This window comes from Solea senegalensis, linkage group LG1 (genome assembly GCF_019176455.1).
Source record: "Solea senegalensis isolate Sse05_10M linkage group LG1, IFAPA_SoseM_1, whole genome shotgun sequence".
Classification (NCBI taxonomy): domain Eukaryota; kingdom Metazoa; phylum Chordata; class Actinopteri; order Pleuronectiformes; family Soleidae; genus Solea; species Solea senegalensis.
Genome location: NC_058021.1, coordinates 40,220,587 through 40,238,258, shown reverse-complemented (window position 1 = coordinate 40,238,258; position 17,672 = coordinate 40,220,587). Strand labels below are relative to the sequence as shown.

At 40.1% G+C, this 17,672-nt stretch overlaps 1 protein-coding gene across 1 annotated transcript; it reads right to left on the bottom strand.

The window, feature by feature from the left end:
* Window positions 1-3,511: 3,511 nt before the first annotated feature.
* On the bottom strand, window positions 3,512-17,268 carry cul2 (cullin 2). The gene is made up of 21 exons (XM_044042130.1): window positions 17,182-17,268; window positions 15,933-16,069; window positions 15,503-15,605; window positions 15,312-15,406; window positions 12,497-12,602; window positions 12,241-12,323; window positions 11,886-11,982; window positions 11,120-11,230; window positions 9,986-10,148; window positions 9,709-9,833; window positions 9,439-9,546; window positions 9,171-9,230; window positions 8,949-9,077; window positions 8,680-8,766; window positions 8,268-8,420; window positions 7,605-7,682; window positions 7,457-7,523; window positions 6,391-6,593; window positions 5,859-5,960; window positions 5,642-5,758; window positions 3,512-4,344 (listed from the first exon to the last, which is right to left on the bottom strand). Exons 2-21 carry the CDS (start codon window positions 16,049-16,051, stop codon window positions 4,213-4,215), a joined length of 2,238 nt encoding a protein of 745 aa, XP_043898065.1. The 5' UTR covers window positions 16,052-16,069; window positions 17,182-17,268; the 3' UTR covers window positions 3,512-4,212.
* Between the last annotated feature and the right edge of the window lie 404 nt (window positions 17,269-17,672).

The window sequence follows — 17,672 nt, the reverse complement described above, 5'->3', positions numbered from 1 at the left end:
GCCCAAAACAAGAACGCACCACCAGGTGGACTGAAACTGGATGTGCAGACTGCATATACCACTACAGAAGTGGGAGGATGATGAATTTGTTATTAGTATTATCAATACTCATGAGAATAATAATAATAATAATATCATAAAATGCATGTAATTAAAACATCTCTGTCATTGATTATAACTGTTACACCAATTTATTGCTACACGCCAGTGTGATATAATGATGCAATAATGTGTTTGGCTTTATTTACATTTTCTTTGAAGTTGGCTTTTCTTTTGCTAAGATGAGAAAATGTCAGTTAGAGCAACGTGCTAACTTCTCATACTCAATAAAAAAAAATAGCTTTCCTGGTTTATTTTCTGGTTGCCACAATTTATGAACCAAACAACTGATCAATTAATTAAGAAAATACAAAATTAACTTATTTGCAGCCTTATCAATAATGTTCCTGCCATTTTTGAACACAAGATGAAAGAATCACTTTGCTATGTGAGTCATAAAGGACATGTTCTATAAAGGAGAAGAAGAGAGAGGAAGGAAAACAATGACTTTGAACTAGAACTAAAGGAAGGAAAGAGGAGAACACAGAATAGATAGCCTTGAAGGGCAAACGAGAAGAAGCAAAGAAAAAGGAAGCAAACTAAAAACAATTAGTTCTTCATGACAATAGAACTCATGGCTGAGTCCAACAATAACCCCATAAAGAGTGCAGAGGGCGACTGTCTCCAGGTGTTGCTGATAAACACTCCTGACTCTCAACCTGCACCGGCTGAGCAACTGTATTATCTCCAACCTCTACTACCTGCACCCACTACTTACTCATGGTTTGTACCTCACCCTCTACCTTCACTTTTTCCTCCCACTGTCCAACCTGAACCATGGAGTTACCCCCAGCCTGCACCTCCTCCCACTGTCCCACCAAAGCCACAGGTTGACCACCTGTACGTGCCAACGTCGACTGACAACCAAATGGAGACGATGGTTCCAGTGGGAACACTTAATGGAGAGATGGTGTATGGCCTTCCACCAGTAGCCTTCCCCAACTTCCACTCTGCTGCTGCTCCTCCACCGAAACACTCCCCCAAAAAACATGTCAGGCAGCAGGACGACGAGCAGCCTTACGTTAAGAAGCCACCAAATGCCTTCCTGCTCTTCCTGAAGGAGCAAAGGCCAAACGTTGTTGCTGGACTGAAAATGACGAACAATGCGGACATCAACACCGAGCTCGGACTGCGGTGGAGGTCAATGTCGGTGTTGGAAAAAGACAGATACTTCAGGGAGGCTGGCGACCTGAGGCGTCTCCATGAGCAGCAGTTCCCCGAGTGGTCCACCAGAGACAATTATGGCAAAAAGAGGAGGAGGATCAGGAGGAAGGATCCCATGCCCTTCAAGGACGAGGGACAGCCAGGAGGGCCCCTCCCGGTGACAGCTGCTGTGACTGAGTAGGCTGCTCAACAAAAATGAGGACCCACAACCCTTGGAATAAAGTGACAAACACAAGTCTTTCATAGAAGAAATTTCAATTCAAAGCAGCATGTGAGGGAAAAGTGAGACATGAGCAGAAAATACAAAAACACCTCAGGAAACATGAGGAGCAGGAATATGAAAGGCAAGAACGGAGAAGAACAATGCCATACAGTATATCTGCTGCTGCATCGGGAGGCATGTAATGACCTATTCACCGGACAGTTGGTATTCCAAAGATGCGTCATGTAAGCTGTGTGGTTATATGGCTTGGTTCATGTGTTATGTACACACACTGCAATCGCAACCCAGCTGAGACCACCCTCTCCAGCTGGGTCGGCCTGTTTGATTTGTGCCGGAACAGAGTGCAATTGTTGTGTTCACACAAGCCCATTAGACGCAAACTAGAGGGGGAAATGTCCCCAGTTTCTGAAATAACAAGCTAGGTATGAAAGAACCCTTACATTCCACCTGATGAAGAGCCTGGACTGCTCTCTACAAAGAGCAGACGTCAAACCACTCCAAAAAAGATGGTTGATGCCACCACAGTCGTAGAAGGTCTTAAGGTGCATCCCCTGCACTCCTAAAGACCATCAACGACTGTAGTGGTATCAAGCGTGTTTTTTGGAGTGGCCTGCAGGGGCAGTCCCATCTCGACAATGATGGGACAACCTGTCCCACTGTCTCCAGGGCAGCATCACAGGACTGGGCAGCTCCCTCAGTGACAAGACTGAAATGTCCTGCTGTTACAAATGTAACAAGCACGACTCTCAGTAGACCACACGTGTCATTCCATGTGCATTATAACCACTGTCATTTACATTCACATGGGCAATCCCTGACAGTGTTTACCCTATTAATCTGAAGCTCCTGCTGTATACAGTATATTAAGGTTACTTAATATCTTTACTGTATATTCTATTGTCTTTTGAATAATTGTCGAGATTCATATGTAAAAATGCATGACTGTCTTTGCTGCTGTAATACTGTCATTTCCTCATTGTGCGACTAATAAAGGATCTCATACTACTTTTTAGAGTTGTTTTGGTTTTTTTGTGCATATGAAGACATTTCCTGAAACCATGGCATGTTTGCAAAAAATTGGATATTGGGGGGCTGTATGCACTCCCCCTACCAGCTCTGAAAAGATCAGAGGCCATCAACCTGGAGTCCTCAGGATCAGGAGGTCTCACCAATTGCAATCTACACACACATAAAAAGGTACCAGCCATAAGATCGAGGTAGTGAGTGCTAATTCTTTGACAGAGCTGGTGAAAAAGAAGCAGAGAAAACCGTTGTTAGAGGAAGCAAGGGAGAGGAAACGACACATGTAAACACAGGGCGACACAGGTGGGGTACACCCTGGACAGTTTGCCAGTCCATCACAGGGCCTTCACTCTCACACCTACAGTTAATTTAGAGTGTCCAATTTACCTAATCCCACAGAAAACCCACACATACAGGGGGAGAACATGCAAACTCCATGCAGAAATACCCTTGTTCCAACCAGGCCGCGGACCCAGGTCTTTCTGCAAAGGGTGCAAATCACTACACCAACACATTCATGTGGACAAGGCCTAACCCACTTATGTTGAATCTAAAAAGACAAGTGAATCACAACTGTGCGGAGACGACCATGCCCAAGGCGGCAACTACGCGGCAAGACACACAAGGACAGAGTAACAAATAGTCAACCAAGGCTGATAAATGGAAAAATGAACAAGGCAAGTGGAAAAAAAACATCAAAATCAAAGACAGAATAATAACTCAAAATGAAAAGTCATACAGAAGGTCAAGTCCAGAGTTTAACACAAAGACGTCCCTCTTATGAAAAAGAAATATACACATTTCTGTTAATGAATTCTACCGCATGCCTTTATATACATATATGAACACACACAACACCACCCGGCTGGTCAAGATTGCACAACAGTGGCTGTACTACCTGAGGAGGACGCTGAGGGAAATTTGGCACGTCACCAAAGAACTCAACAACTTTGTGTACGCAAATACAAAATCAATCAAAAACAAATATGAATTCCGCTCATGTTTACATAAAACCCTTCAGTGACTTTATTTTATTTATTTGACAAGCACACAATCATGTTTGTCACACCTCATCATTCTTTACATTTGAAAGTAGATACGATAGTCAGTATACCAGTTTTAATTACATTTTTTTTTCTTCCTAAATTCAATACACTTAACAAAGAAAGGAAAATAAACACACAACTGCAAATGTGAGAAAAGAAAGCAAGTTAGTTTTTAATGTGAAGCCACCGACGTGTCACTGGTGTCACGTCTCTTTCCCTGCTTTTCTTTTTTCCTAATATTTTTCAGTCAACTCACATGTTTATCGCTGCTTTCCTCTTAAACTGCCATAGGCATTTTCTTTTTTGTTGTTGTTGTTTGACGCACAGGTGCGTGGCACTGGTGATGTTGTAAACAGCTTAAAATCAGAGGGGTGGGTGATGCGGGGGTTGGGGGGGGGTTGGGTCTTATGGGCGGTGGCGTCAGTTGGCTGTCTGACGAAACATGGTGGCTGTTGTTTTCAAAGATGGAGGCACCAGTCCTGCTTTGGTCACCGTGCGGCATCACAGCAGACAGAGACAGTCCAAAACTTAAATGAATGAATGAATGAACCTGTTTTGTTTGGGTTTTTCGTTTCATGATTTCAACCTGGATCTGCCGGGTCAGTCACACACAGGTGAGTGTTTGTGTGGAGGAAGCCAATGGCTCGACTCCTCTGTCTATGCGACGTAGCTGTACTCGTCCGCCGATGTCTGGCTTCGCTCGATGTACTGCTTGTCGATGAGCACCTCGATGCACTTCTTGATCATGCTGATACTGGGGTTGAATCTGGCTTTGGATTGATTGATGACCTGCACATTGGGACGAGTGAGAAACAACGCACAACAGTTAGGCTTAATTGACAAAACCATTTTTCATTCCTACATTAATTCCTACAGTAGAACTGACAAATTTCCTTTGTATTTCGGTAAATGCACTGTTCGTGGGTGATTTGACAAATACAGAAAACACATGCTGTTGCTAATATTTTGCACCTTTTTGATTTAATGCACTTGAGTTACACCTGGGTCAAATATGACAAACGTTATATTAAAATGTTAAAAGAGAAACAATAGGAAGGACAGTTTTTACTTCAAAGTGGGAAACATTATCGCTAGTACCCCAGATTCTATTGAGGTATAGTTCTTTCATTATTTTTCATGCACGTTGTGATGTGCCTTACATATTTTGTGCTGGTTTTAAATGTGTCATCACCTGCTGCTCACTGGCTGCAGAAAATACTAAATTTCTCAGTTTGAAAATGCAGCCCACCTGGGTTTGTAATAGAAATAATCTAGAACCAAGCTACAGCCATGTTAACAGCTACGGCTAAGGTAAAGCACAGCAGTACTAATTTTAACATACTATGGAAGTGCTAAATGTGTCAGAATCTATACATACTTGGGAAACTTTCTTGAATTAGAACAAACATATAACCACTTATTTGTGTACTGTCTAAAACAACTAATTGATTAATCAATAATTAATCAACTAAATTCATGGCCAAATATCAGCTCCCTGATTTTTTTTAGCTTCTTAGATGTGAATATTTGGAGTTTGGATCCTCATGGGTGATGTCACAACCGGTTGCCACTTGTCCAGACTTAGTTTTGGGGTTAGATTTTGGTTAAGTTTAGTGTAAAGAGGTGAGGGAATGGATCATGTCTCTAAATGTCCTCACAATTATAGAGAGTTAAGTGTGTGTCGCTGACCTGGAGGTCATAATTACACCACTGTAAACCTGCTAGAACATGGTCTCAGGGGTAGAGAACATCATTCATCATAGCTCCACCCCCTTGTCACAGCAGTATTATTAGTTCATCACCAGATAATTCACCTCTCACACAAACACTACTGGATTTCCTCCGTCTACCAATTGTCCTCTACCGACACTTTCTGATCGCCGGTTACTTTATACCTCTATTGAAAGTGAACATTTGTTTTCCCAAAGGTCCAACCGTTTTTACTTTCCATTACAAACTTCTCATATTTCCTGTAAATCCCTTTCACTGGACTTTTTGAGTGAAATGTACATTCAGTACGTGCTATTCCCCTGCTCGCCTCCACCAAAAAAATTAAAGAGAGAAACTACAGATTATTGCCACTCACCTCCTGGATGAGAGCGTTGTGTCGGAGCACCTTGCGAGCCTTCATGATTCTCACTATAGCAGCTTGTAAATACATTTTGCGGTCCTCGTCCACGGCACTCCGCGTCTGCTCCATTTCCTAAATGTCAGGAAGACGTGTGACAAGTGCAGCCGTCAAACAACAGGGCAACAAAGTCAGAGAAAGGACTGAGAAGTGGACTGATATCTGTTTGTCTCACCTGTGGTGTGTCTTTCTGCATTGATGTTGTGATCTTGAACTTTGTCCTTTTACTGGTGAAACTCATATTTAGTGAAAACGTGGACTCTGCTTCAATCTCCTCCTGTTTGCAGAGGGGGAGAGACCACGTGTTTATATTAGGGTCGAGACAGTGAACTAATTAATGTTTTCTTTTTTAAATAAGAATAAAATAAACTATTTTGCTCATTTACTTATTATTATTTACTCAATTTGAGTGTATGTTTTAAAAATGACACATGCCATTAGTAAATCACAGTAAACCTCCCCATAAATATCCAAAATACCGATGACAAAAACACCATGTCAAGAGAGCTTGTGTTCCATTTGTAGTTGGAACTCGGATTTCCCACTTGGAAAATCGAGAGAAACCTCATATACCCAGATTTAGGATTCCAGGATGGTTGCCATCATACAAACACTGATAATTTTACCATTAATAGCACTTCTTCTGTATTTGTTTCAAAGTAAATCTGTCGCACACGTAGTACTGTTTAATTTTGACAAGGACAGACCTTTTGAGAGTCATGGTTGAGCATTTTGACGTCCAGCAGGGACTTGATGGTCTTCTGTAGCTCCTTCTCGTTCATCTGTGTGCCGTCCTGCAGCTCCTTGTGTGTCACCGTTTGGCTGTTGTTGAAGGCCAGCAGCACAGCCATCTGGTAGGTGGTCACCATGGCCACATACGGCTTGGACAGGTAGTTCATTTTCACCTCACCTGGCGGCGGCAAAGACAAACGGATGAATGATGACAAACAAAAGAGAAGCATTTCTGTAGATTAAAATGTACTTCTAGAGCTCAACATTTGAGATTTGTCTGAACTATAAATAAAACAGAAAAGATCAAATCTTACACAACTAATTTTACTCGTGTCTATAAATTTGTTACCTCTAGAAACATTTTCTAGCATAAACACTGACCTTGTCAGGACCAGCAGTCCTCTTTGGGGACCATAACTTGGTCCTAATGAGGTTTGGAAGAACTAGTTAAGTTTAGGGCTGAAACTTTTATTGTGGGTTAGGGTTAGCCATTAACTGATAAGGATGATATGATTAGGATTTGGAATAACACTTTGTTTAGGTTGTCAAAATGTCAATTCAGTGTTCTCAGAATAATAGCCGTGCAAAACTGTGTGTTTAACATGCACAGTGTTCTCTAATTCTCCAGAAGCAGAAGATTCACTTCCCTTCCTTTCTTTATTGTTTTTTGGAATGGAAATACAGAAGTAACACAATGGAAATTAGTCAGACACGTAATAGCACCAAAGTCATGATCAGATCGGCATTTGTATCTTGTCCTAATCTGAATTGTTGTTAAAATGACACTTTCAGTGTCACTTTCACACTGCAAACTTTACTGTGTTGATTAAGAAGGCAGTGAACGATCACACCATCCCTTAACAGTTGATGTTCCCATTCAAATCAAATAAATATTTAAATTATTGACAACAGTCAATAATATGCTAAGCACTCAGTCATGATCTCTTATGTTATTTTACCAATAAATGTCACAATAAATATCACAAGCATCCAGAGCTAAAAGGCATTAGCAGTATGTATGTCTGTGTACGTGTGTTTTACCCGTGCAGAGATAGTGCAGCCAGGTCAATTTCCTCCCACTGAAGTGCTGATTATAGAACAACTCAAACTGCAAGAGAAGGGGATACACGTTACAATGTCACCCTTTAATCAACGTGAACCTCTGCCACGGTCACGAGAGATCACTCACCATCTGCACACTCTTTTCTAGTTCTTGTGGAATGGCAAACGTGGAGGAGGGGACATGTGTAAGTGGCCAGGCTCCAGCCTGTAAACATCGTTATATATATACATCATTACACATTTGTAATGAACAAATGTGCAGTATAATACCACGCTGTGACAGGTGGATTTAAAAATGTCTGATGAAACCAGGTTGAAAACAGTGACATGCTTGACATTTTTTAATTCATTCATCTTTTCTCTGCCACATAAGTAGAAAACAACAGATATCTGTGTATTTTTAAACCTCATTTATCTTTCTGTAGTTCCAGGAGCCCAAGACTATATTCATATTAGCAGCCATGGTGTAACATATGATTCAATGCAGATCAGATGCAACTGTTCACATTTATACCTATAAATGTCTTTTTCCGACTCGTTTTTGTTGCAACTGCTCACTCATGTTACATTATATCAAATATATACAGTAGATGATATGAACAAAGAGAAAAGTCACATCAATGGAAAAAAAAATCAGATCTGAGCCACTACAGTGTGAAAACGCAGCCTTAAAATAAACCGAGATTATAGACTGACTGATGTGTGTGTGTGTGTGTTTTTTTGGATGTCTGTATCTTTCTGTCTGCTGGTGCAGGCGACAGTTTCTCCATCCTTACGCCCGGACAGTTACCTGTAATACGTAGATCTGGAAGCTTATGCCAAGGTCCACCACCGTCTCCTGCGTCTTGATGAAATTGTTGAACTTGTTGTTGAGGTCTGCACTTACACTCATGTCTGTGTACATTCTGTGGAGTTTGCTCGTGAACTCGTAGCCGCACGCTTGCTGCGGGATTAGGAACGATGGGCAGGAACGTGGAGGAGAATACAAGGGCAAGGGGAACAGGAGGGACAGAGTGAGAAGGATGGGGAATTGTATGAGTGTGTTCCATGTGGTCAGACGGAACACTTTTTGTTTTTGTTCAAAATTAAAAACATAGTAGTATGGATGTAACTTCTGTTTCAGGGTGAATGCACAATCAAACCCATCACATGTCTTATTTTAGACTTATATAGTAGTAGTTAGTATAGTAGTTTGGATTTACCTTAAGTTTGTTGATCATGGCTTCTTCTGAGTCCATTGACAATGATAAACCATGTATTAACCGCTTCGCTAGCATTCTGGCATAAAACTGTGGGGAGAACAACAAAGTGATTTATGCAGTGATGGTGAAATCTTCTTCTAAAACTAGGGACTGAAAACGACAATGCTACTAACACTTCTGGAACTATTCTTAGCTCCAAACTTTTTCTCTTTAGATATTAATGTTGCTGTTTTGTTTTTGACATTTTAAAACAGAAGCCTTCTTGTTACCTTTTGAAAGATGTCCTTGTCGTCTATGTACTTGAACACTGTGATGAAACTGGTCAGTTTGTCCTCCACCTCGTTCTCTGTCATTCCCTTTGCAGATTTCTTCAGAAGATTGTCACAGTATTTTGCCAGCTGGAGAGAGACACCAGGAGGGACATGACCAGGTCAAGGCACTGTGTGTTAAAGCGTGTGTGTGTATGCATGTGTATGTATGTATGTACTCACGAGTTCAGGGGTTTTACAGATGGACTTGGGCTCTCTAAAGTTCACCACAGATGTCAAAGCCTTGAGAATCAGAGAAATCAAATAAACGCACATACAATATTTCCAGACAAAGACAAAACCATTAACATGGGAACATATTTATACTTTGTAAACACTCAGGATGACAATTAAGCAATTACACACTGAAAAAGAGAGCTTAACAAAAACAACCTCACTATTAACATCTAGTGTTATGAGTATGTTGTTCATTGAGTCTGGACTTGAATACCTTATCAAGTGCACTCATGAAGTGCTGATCTCCATTTAAAACTGTGTTAATGAGCTGAACAAATTTACTGTGAACCTCCAGCACAGACTCCACAAAAAGGGTTGGCATCTGGAGTAGAGAAAAACAGAAACAAAATGGTTACACAATTACATCAAATCACTTCTAAGTTGAAGCAGTGAACAGAAACAACCACCACAACAAGATATTTCAAGATTAAGGAAATGCACATGTTTGGGCTTGCATGCAGACACACACTGCTGCGGTACGTACGTTTTCCAAAGAAAGGTTACTGGTGCCTCGGATGCCCTCATTGTGGATATGAACCTGCAGCTCCTGGATCATGTGAGGCAGTCCGTTTGACACGGCCCGCAGCAGGGTGTACATGTTGGCCATGTCTGGACAAAACAACAATAGCAGGCCACGTGGTTACATTACAGTTTTCGCACTGGGATTTTTGCACAATGAGATTGAGAATAGAAAATTCCATTCATGCAAAAACAGATATTTGAATAAAAACAATAAAGGAAAAGGGCAGTGGGAGGCAGACCGTCTCTCTTCTCCTGTCGAATAATGCTCTGGCACTCCCCGTGCAGGAACTGCAGATGATCTGCCACCATCCTCTGCTGGCATTCATGGATGACTTTGGCGTAGGAGCTGGGGTGCAGGTACTTCCGACATCGCACTTCTTCATCTTTCAATCGCCCTAAAACCTGAAGAATGAAACAGACCTAACGGTAAGACGCCCAAGTCAAAAATGATTACAACTCTTATCATCTAGTTCAATTTCAAATAGAAAATGTTAAGCATTCATTTAAACAAAGTCACTGCAAGAAATGATGAGGAAAAACATGTAACAACAAAACACAAACACAGTTTATCCAGAAAGGATGCACCAGAGGCCCCATTTACACCTGGCATTAGAATGCCAGGATAGCACTTCACTAAATGCACCAAACGTATTAACATGGTGTCCACATCAAGATCTGATCACTACCTGATCACGGTCAACCCCGTCTGCTTCTGCAAAGATTTCCAGCAGCAGACTACAGTGCCTGTACTCACTGCCATATCAACAACAACAACACATGAAGTTGCGCTATTGTATGGAGTCCTAAGCTTTTCGAAGCAGGGGAAGAAGTCGTCTTGGACACGTGGAAAACAGGCACTTTAATGATAGCTGTCCTCGGAGCCACCAAAGTATTTCTGCTTAAGTAGTTGCTGTAGGTGGAGTGTAGACGTACTGGAGAGGCTTCGTAGATGCATCATATTTAAATGTCTGTTAAATGTTGTCACAGTGAGTTTCCGACCACCTCCCAAAGTGGTTTGGCAGATCGGATAACAATCCGTCCTCAGCTGTATTTACACCTGGACTCGCAAGCGGTCAGGCACGAGAGTGTTGACCAGAGGTCTGTAAGGTCAGCACATTAATAATAAAGCTTATGCTCAAATTAAAACCCCTACAGCCCCACATTGACGTGTGAGTGATATACACTTCTTTGTTTGACGCCAAGATACAAACACACTCACACACTAACACACACAGTTAGTCATAAAGTCCAATCACACACATGACAGCAAGACCTTATCTACCTAACCCTAAAAACAAGCAGATTTACATGGCACTTTGACCACACATTGTTATTTTCATATGATATGCGTAACCGTGTATCATTGATCCTACCTTCTCCATATACTGAGAGCAGTTGGATTCTTGCAGTAGATTGGAGGCCTCCTGTTTGTAGTACTCCCCTGTTTTTATCAGGAATGGCCCTTCGAAGATTTCCTGATAAAACTGTCAAAAAGACAATGAAGAACACACAGGATTTGGTATGTATGGATAATATACAGACTGTGAATGTTTACTATACAGTAAATCTTGTTGCCAGTGTATTAACGCTGTAGTGTGTAACTTATAAATACATGCAAGCATTTATTAAATTCAAGCCAAATTCATATGAGTTAGTTCTTGTGTTGTCCAGTGACATTCCTGTCATGGACATACAGTACTTCATACGAATTGATTTACATAAGACAGACGGAGGCAACAGCAACACTGACCTGACAAAGAGAAAACACAAAGAAGCCCAGAAAATGTTCAGAAGTGAATTCTACTGCTCAAAAACAAACTAACTGTCATTTAGCAGTTTGATGGGCTAAATGCGTCTCGTCCCCGTCCAGCCCTGCACTGCTGGTGTATACACACAAACGCTCCTCCAGTCAGGTCTGACAGTATTGCTTGAAAGAACCCACTTCAAGATGAAAGATGGATTATACTAAATAAAGTTCAATTGTTTCTTTTTATAAAGATCAAACAGAGGCAGAGTAATAACACCACCACCACCACCACAACAAAAATCACCAAAACTCACTGCAGCTTTAAGATGGCTCCACAAAAACCACTGTCAACAAAAAGCAGTCAAACAGGGAATGGGGTCACTAGATCTCACCTTTAGTGGAAACTTCTTCTTGTACTGTTCAACATGAACAAAGGAGTTGATGACCCCATGGATGACCTTCTGGTTGGGGTTCTCACCACAGCGATCACTGTCGGACATGAGAAGGCTGCTGTTAAGCATGAATCTTTTACACAGTTGCTGCATACTACATCTTTAGTTGGTTTGGAACAATAGTTTAAGTACAGGTTAAAGCATTGCATTTCATTATAATAAAATACGTTCACATAACTGGGCTGAATGAGTCACTTATTTCTACAAATGCAGACAGAAAAGTAGACCATTTCAGAAAAGGATAAGTGGATTTTGGAAAATAACTCTTGTGGCTTAGACTGAGTGAGAAACATACTTTTTGATTTCATACAGCAACATCCGGATCAGGACAGCCTGCATGGGCTCAATCATTAACTTCCTCCACATATCAAGTGCCAGCTGCAAAAACATATCAAACAACACCATGTTATAATAATGCACACAATTAAAATCATGAGCTCAGTTCTGTATCCAAAAAGCTAAACACCACTAATCTCTGGATCATGCTGTGCGTTTGTGGAAGTGAATGTGTATGAGAGTTGATACTAGTGTGAGTCACTCAAGTCAAGTACCTCTCCAATCTCCATGAGCGGCTCATTCATGTCCACTCCCCCGTAGCCGTACTGTAGGTCTGCTTCTGTTAGTTTGTTCTTTTTGATGAACTGCGTGTTGAGATATCTAAACAAGAATAGGGAAATGGTTAAAATCGCAACTGTTTTTCAAGCAACTCGAGTAAATATTTACTGTTTCACTTTTGTTCAGACACTGTGACTCAAAACAAAACTAAATAATGACAAAAGACCTAGTTTGATGATGTCGGGAAGCAGCATCAGATCATGGGAATTGTTTGGCTGTGCAGTGCATTTACGGAGAGCTAATGGAAGTTATAGCCGAGATGGGTAAAGCAAATGGCATCATTAAATGTAACCAAAATTAAATGGTCCATTAGCTTGAATAGAATTACAGACTTTGGAGGATTTAAAGAGTGTTGGAAACATTGTGGCTAATGTACTGTAAGTACATGTTGTGGAAAAATGTGTATTTTGAGGTCTGATGGGGAAAAATTGCTTGAATGTGAAATTAATTGTTGAAGCGTTGTTTCTTCTTTGCAAAGAGAAAGAGAGAGTCAGAATGAACAGCACCATAGAGGCAGATCAAGAAGGCTCTGAGGCACCAAGAAAGTTACATAGTGTATATAGCATTGCTTATCGTAATGAAGAGCAGGTACTACGTAAACAGAGCACACAGAACACATTGTTTTATAGGGAGGCAGTCTAGGGAGGCAGAGATACGGGGCCTTGAAAAGTCAAGGTCCCAAACCGGGAGTAAATCAGTGGGGCCCAGAGAAGTCCAAGTATCAAACAGAAAGTAAGTCAGGTTCATGAGAATGGGTAAATGAAGCAGTATTAGAATAAATGTTATTTTTCCATTACAGTACATTACTCAATAAAATGTATAACATTTTTAGATATTTTAACACAGAATATTACATAACTATCTCTATTAGTAGGAACTCTAGCCAATATAGTTTACAGCATGACATTCTGATGAACGCACTGTGTACAACCAGCCCAGTGCCAAACAGCAGACAAACAAAACAACAGTCAGTATTAGAATGAGGAAGAGTCATTTTACAGTTACAGTGATTCATGTTACACTCTGTGGTGTGCTTGAAACTTTTTTTAAAAGGAAGTGACAAGCAGGTCAGTGAAACAGACCGACACTCCCATTCTGATTGGTTGTCACTGCAATGTCAGTGCCACAGCCATTTCTGATCATGATGATGGCCATAATATGAAGAGCAACTAATGTTGAACACCACAAAGCTTGCAAAATAGACAGGAGGGTTGTGATTGAAGACATTCAGCATTCATGTTTGAGTCCACACAAAATTTCAGACAAATTCTTTTCATTTGATCACACCAGTGCACCTAACATTTCCAGAGTTTCCCGTATATTGAAAACACAATTTATCGTTCCGTTCATTCATCTCCCTGCAGCTCTCTCCCTCACACATAGACTAAGAGTTGATTTGTCTGAATCAAAAAGAATCACAAAGAATGTCTAAATCACACAGAATGATGTTCATGGCATTTTTACCTAGATTCACCATATATCCACTATAAATAGACCTGTTTACATGTTGCTCTAACCAGTGAAGCAATGTCACCACTTAGTGCGTGTGTGTGTGTGTACACACACACACACGCACACTATGTTTGTGCTTCTAATGAAGACAAACATTTACCGACACCTTATTCTTGTTAACAATTATTTTCACAAGTATAAATGTAAATGGGAAATGACAAAAAGGCAACCCTTCAAATTGTGGCACTGCACCAATATTTGCGTTTAGACATAAAAATTGTGTGCCGGTACACCAGTGCAACCAATGCAGAAAGTACAGTCTGGGACCCTGTTCTATAAGTTACACTGAATGCAAACCTACACATGCAAAGATGATAAGCAACACTCTTCTATGTTAAGGACTAAACATCACTCTGTCACCACTAAAGCTAAGAGCCTTACATTTTGCTCATTTTGCTCATGCAAACATAAAACAGCCCAAGGGCGTATTGATTTAAAATAAATCAGAACAAACCACACACCTGGTGACACTTCATAATAGGCTTTAAAGGAAATACTTCCAAGTTAACAAAAGCTGGATGCTGGAATACTACCGGTTGTGACGAAATAAGTACACCTATTGTGATTAATCACTGAAAATATTCACAATGACCTAACTGTGACAGACTTTCACATCAAGCCAGTGTCCTAATAATTATGCAAATTCATGGACAAACAAATAAAATGTAATACTAAAATAAGGACTTTAAAATTATTCCGCAATGACACATTAAATGGAAGCCCACCATATATATTCTGTACCCTTCGGGAAGCTCTTAATTCTAAAAAGGTGGGTGACCTCTGATATATATATTATGGTACACCAAATTAAAAAGAGCCACCTTTTGTGCATCACTTCATAACCCAAATTAAGTATTGCGATTTTGTCTTTTTTCACTTAAATACAACAACAGCCAACTTGCTGTATTTCACACTACTTTTACTGACATTATATATACTACATCAGCTTATCGTAACGAAGAGCAGGTACTACGTAAACAGAGCACACAGAACACATTGTTTTATAGGGAGGCAGTCTAGGGAGGCAGAGATACGGGGCCTTGAAAAGTCAAGGTCCCAAACCGGGAGTAAATCAGTGGGGCCCAGAGAAGTCCAAGTATCAAACAGAAAGTAAGTCAGAATCATGAGAATGGGTAAACAAAGCAGTATTAGAATAAATGTTATTTTTCCATTACAGTACATTACTCAATAAAGTGAATAAGATTTTTAGATATTTTAACACAGAGGCATGAAGGTTACCTGTACAAGCAGTCCATATAGTCAGCTCCTTTGCTGTACTCGTCCCAGTATCTGTGGTACATCACTAAAACCTGCTCCTCTGAATCCAGGACTTTCTAAAATAAACACAAAAAACACAGGAATTAGAAAAACATTGCATAATGATGAAAAGAAAAAAAGCAAGCCTCTGGTTACCTTTTGTGATTGCTTACCTTATACAACTGGCGAACATGATTTTCAAGAAACACCTTGGTCTCTGTGTACAATCTTTCACCCAAAGGCTCTGGGTACGCAACGCACAAGGCATAAATGTCACTGTTGTCAAAGTTCAGGTTAAATATTAAGGCTGAACAGGATATGATCACATGTAGAGATGCACATAGTTAATAAAGGTGTGACATGCATGTAATACTGGATTATAGACATTTGTGAATGACTTATCTGCATTGAAACTATTTAGAAAAAAATGTATTGGTAAATTATATACCCAAATAAAACCAGAAAAATCTCAATTAGTATTTACAGTCAAATATACTGTACTATATTAAATTTAATGCAAGCAGGAAACTACCTGTCCACACCCATGAAGTGAAACTTTGCAAAAGTTGTACTATAAAAAAGTAGCACATTAAGACAGGATACGAGAAGCGATCATTCCAAGTGGCTCTCTCCACATAGTCTAGCATCACAACAGCCTTGATTGTCGTCAGTAGCTTGTTCCATGTCTCATCGAAATCCACCACCCGTGGCTTTAAGGACATTTTATGTTTTTCCTTAATCTAGACAAAAAAAAGAAACAAATACAAGAGTGAGTTAGCTGTTCTAACTGTGTTGTTTTCTGAATTTGTACACTCAATTTTAACATAGGACGGTCAGGGATGTGGCCAAAAAGGTTATCCCAATAAACATTGTTATACCAACGATATCAATAATTTTACATTAATTTGAAGAAACTAATTAATAGTTGTTTTGAAATTCTTCATGTATAAACAACTAAAAAACTTAACTTAAAAAAGAGTATGTTCAACAGAAAAACATAATAATAAATATCCATAAAATTTTCTGTGATAATTCTATTCAAGAAAATTATTCTTATTGTAACCCAGCCCAAATTTAACATCATGGGGATTTGAAAATAGCATTAATAACAGCTGCTAGGACATAAGGCAAAGTGAACATGTAAATCAAAAGACATTAGTGTCATGATATCTAACCTACTTCATAACAACTGCAGTGGGTAGCAACAGATGACATGAAGATTGTGCTCAAGTTTATGGAGGTAACAGAAGCGTTCATCAACACAGAACACATAGGAAAAACCACCATATACCAGTACTGTGCAATTTATCTCGGGGAAGTGTTGCATATAACATAATGTCAGCTTCTATATGGATGTCAGAAGAGTCATCACCTACAAGTACAGAGAAACGAGGCCCTGCGTTGTTTCTCGTCATTCATACCACTTCATTTCACGTCAGAGAAAACACAGCAACATCATCACACACACTTTCCCTGGCTAAACCCTTCACATAAGCCGATATCCGTATTTAAAATGTAAGATACAATGCAACCACATAAACAGCCTTCAAACAGCCACGGGGCGGCAGCTAAGTTAAGGATACTAGCTTGCGGGATGCCAATCCCAAAATAGGATGGCTAGCTAACAGGCTAACTAGCTTCTAGCTAGCTAACGCTACTTCTTCCTGCTCAAGTCCCAGCAGTTCTAGGGCATCAGCTAGCGGGAAGCTAACGATGGCTCAGCTATCGCTAGCAAATGGTCATCTTATTTTCATTCACCCCACATTTGCACTGACAGCTCAGCAAAAGATGCTGCTGTGGTCAAACAAAGCAGGCCACTGAGGTCAAGTGTGAATCTTAAAATAATACGTACCTCTGAAATGTATTTACTTGTTACAAAACTCAAGTTTCTCCGCTGTCACAGGGCTGATTTGACTCACTCACAGGTCTCCCCTACCTCCTGGATTATACCAATGTATGACATAGGGGTGTAGCCTGAACAAGATAAATTGGCGTTGAGGCATTTTGCTCCTTATCTTTAATGAAAGCTTTTAAAAAGAGTTTCAATAAAAAATATTTCATGTGATTTATATACATACCGATAGTAATACGACCAAACGCACTCCGATTCAAGTCATAAGAACACCCACACAAAAGTGGTATCGACCAAAACTACGGGAACCTACGAGGTTGAGTGAGTGCGTATTATTGATGTATTATTTATAATAATGTAATGGTGATCTATTCACCGACTTATTTTTCATGAACTTTACGCTGAGTATTTGTTTTAACTTAATTTTTGGTTTAGTTTTTGTTACATCGCTTTGGACTCACCGGGTATCATTCCCCAGGTACAGTAGAACA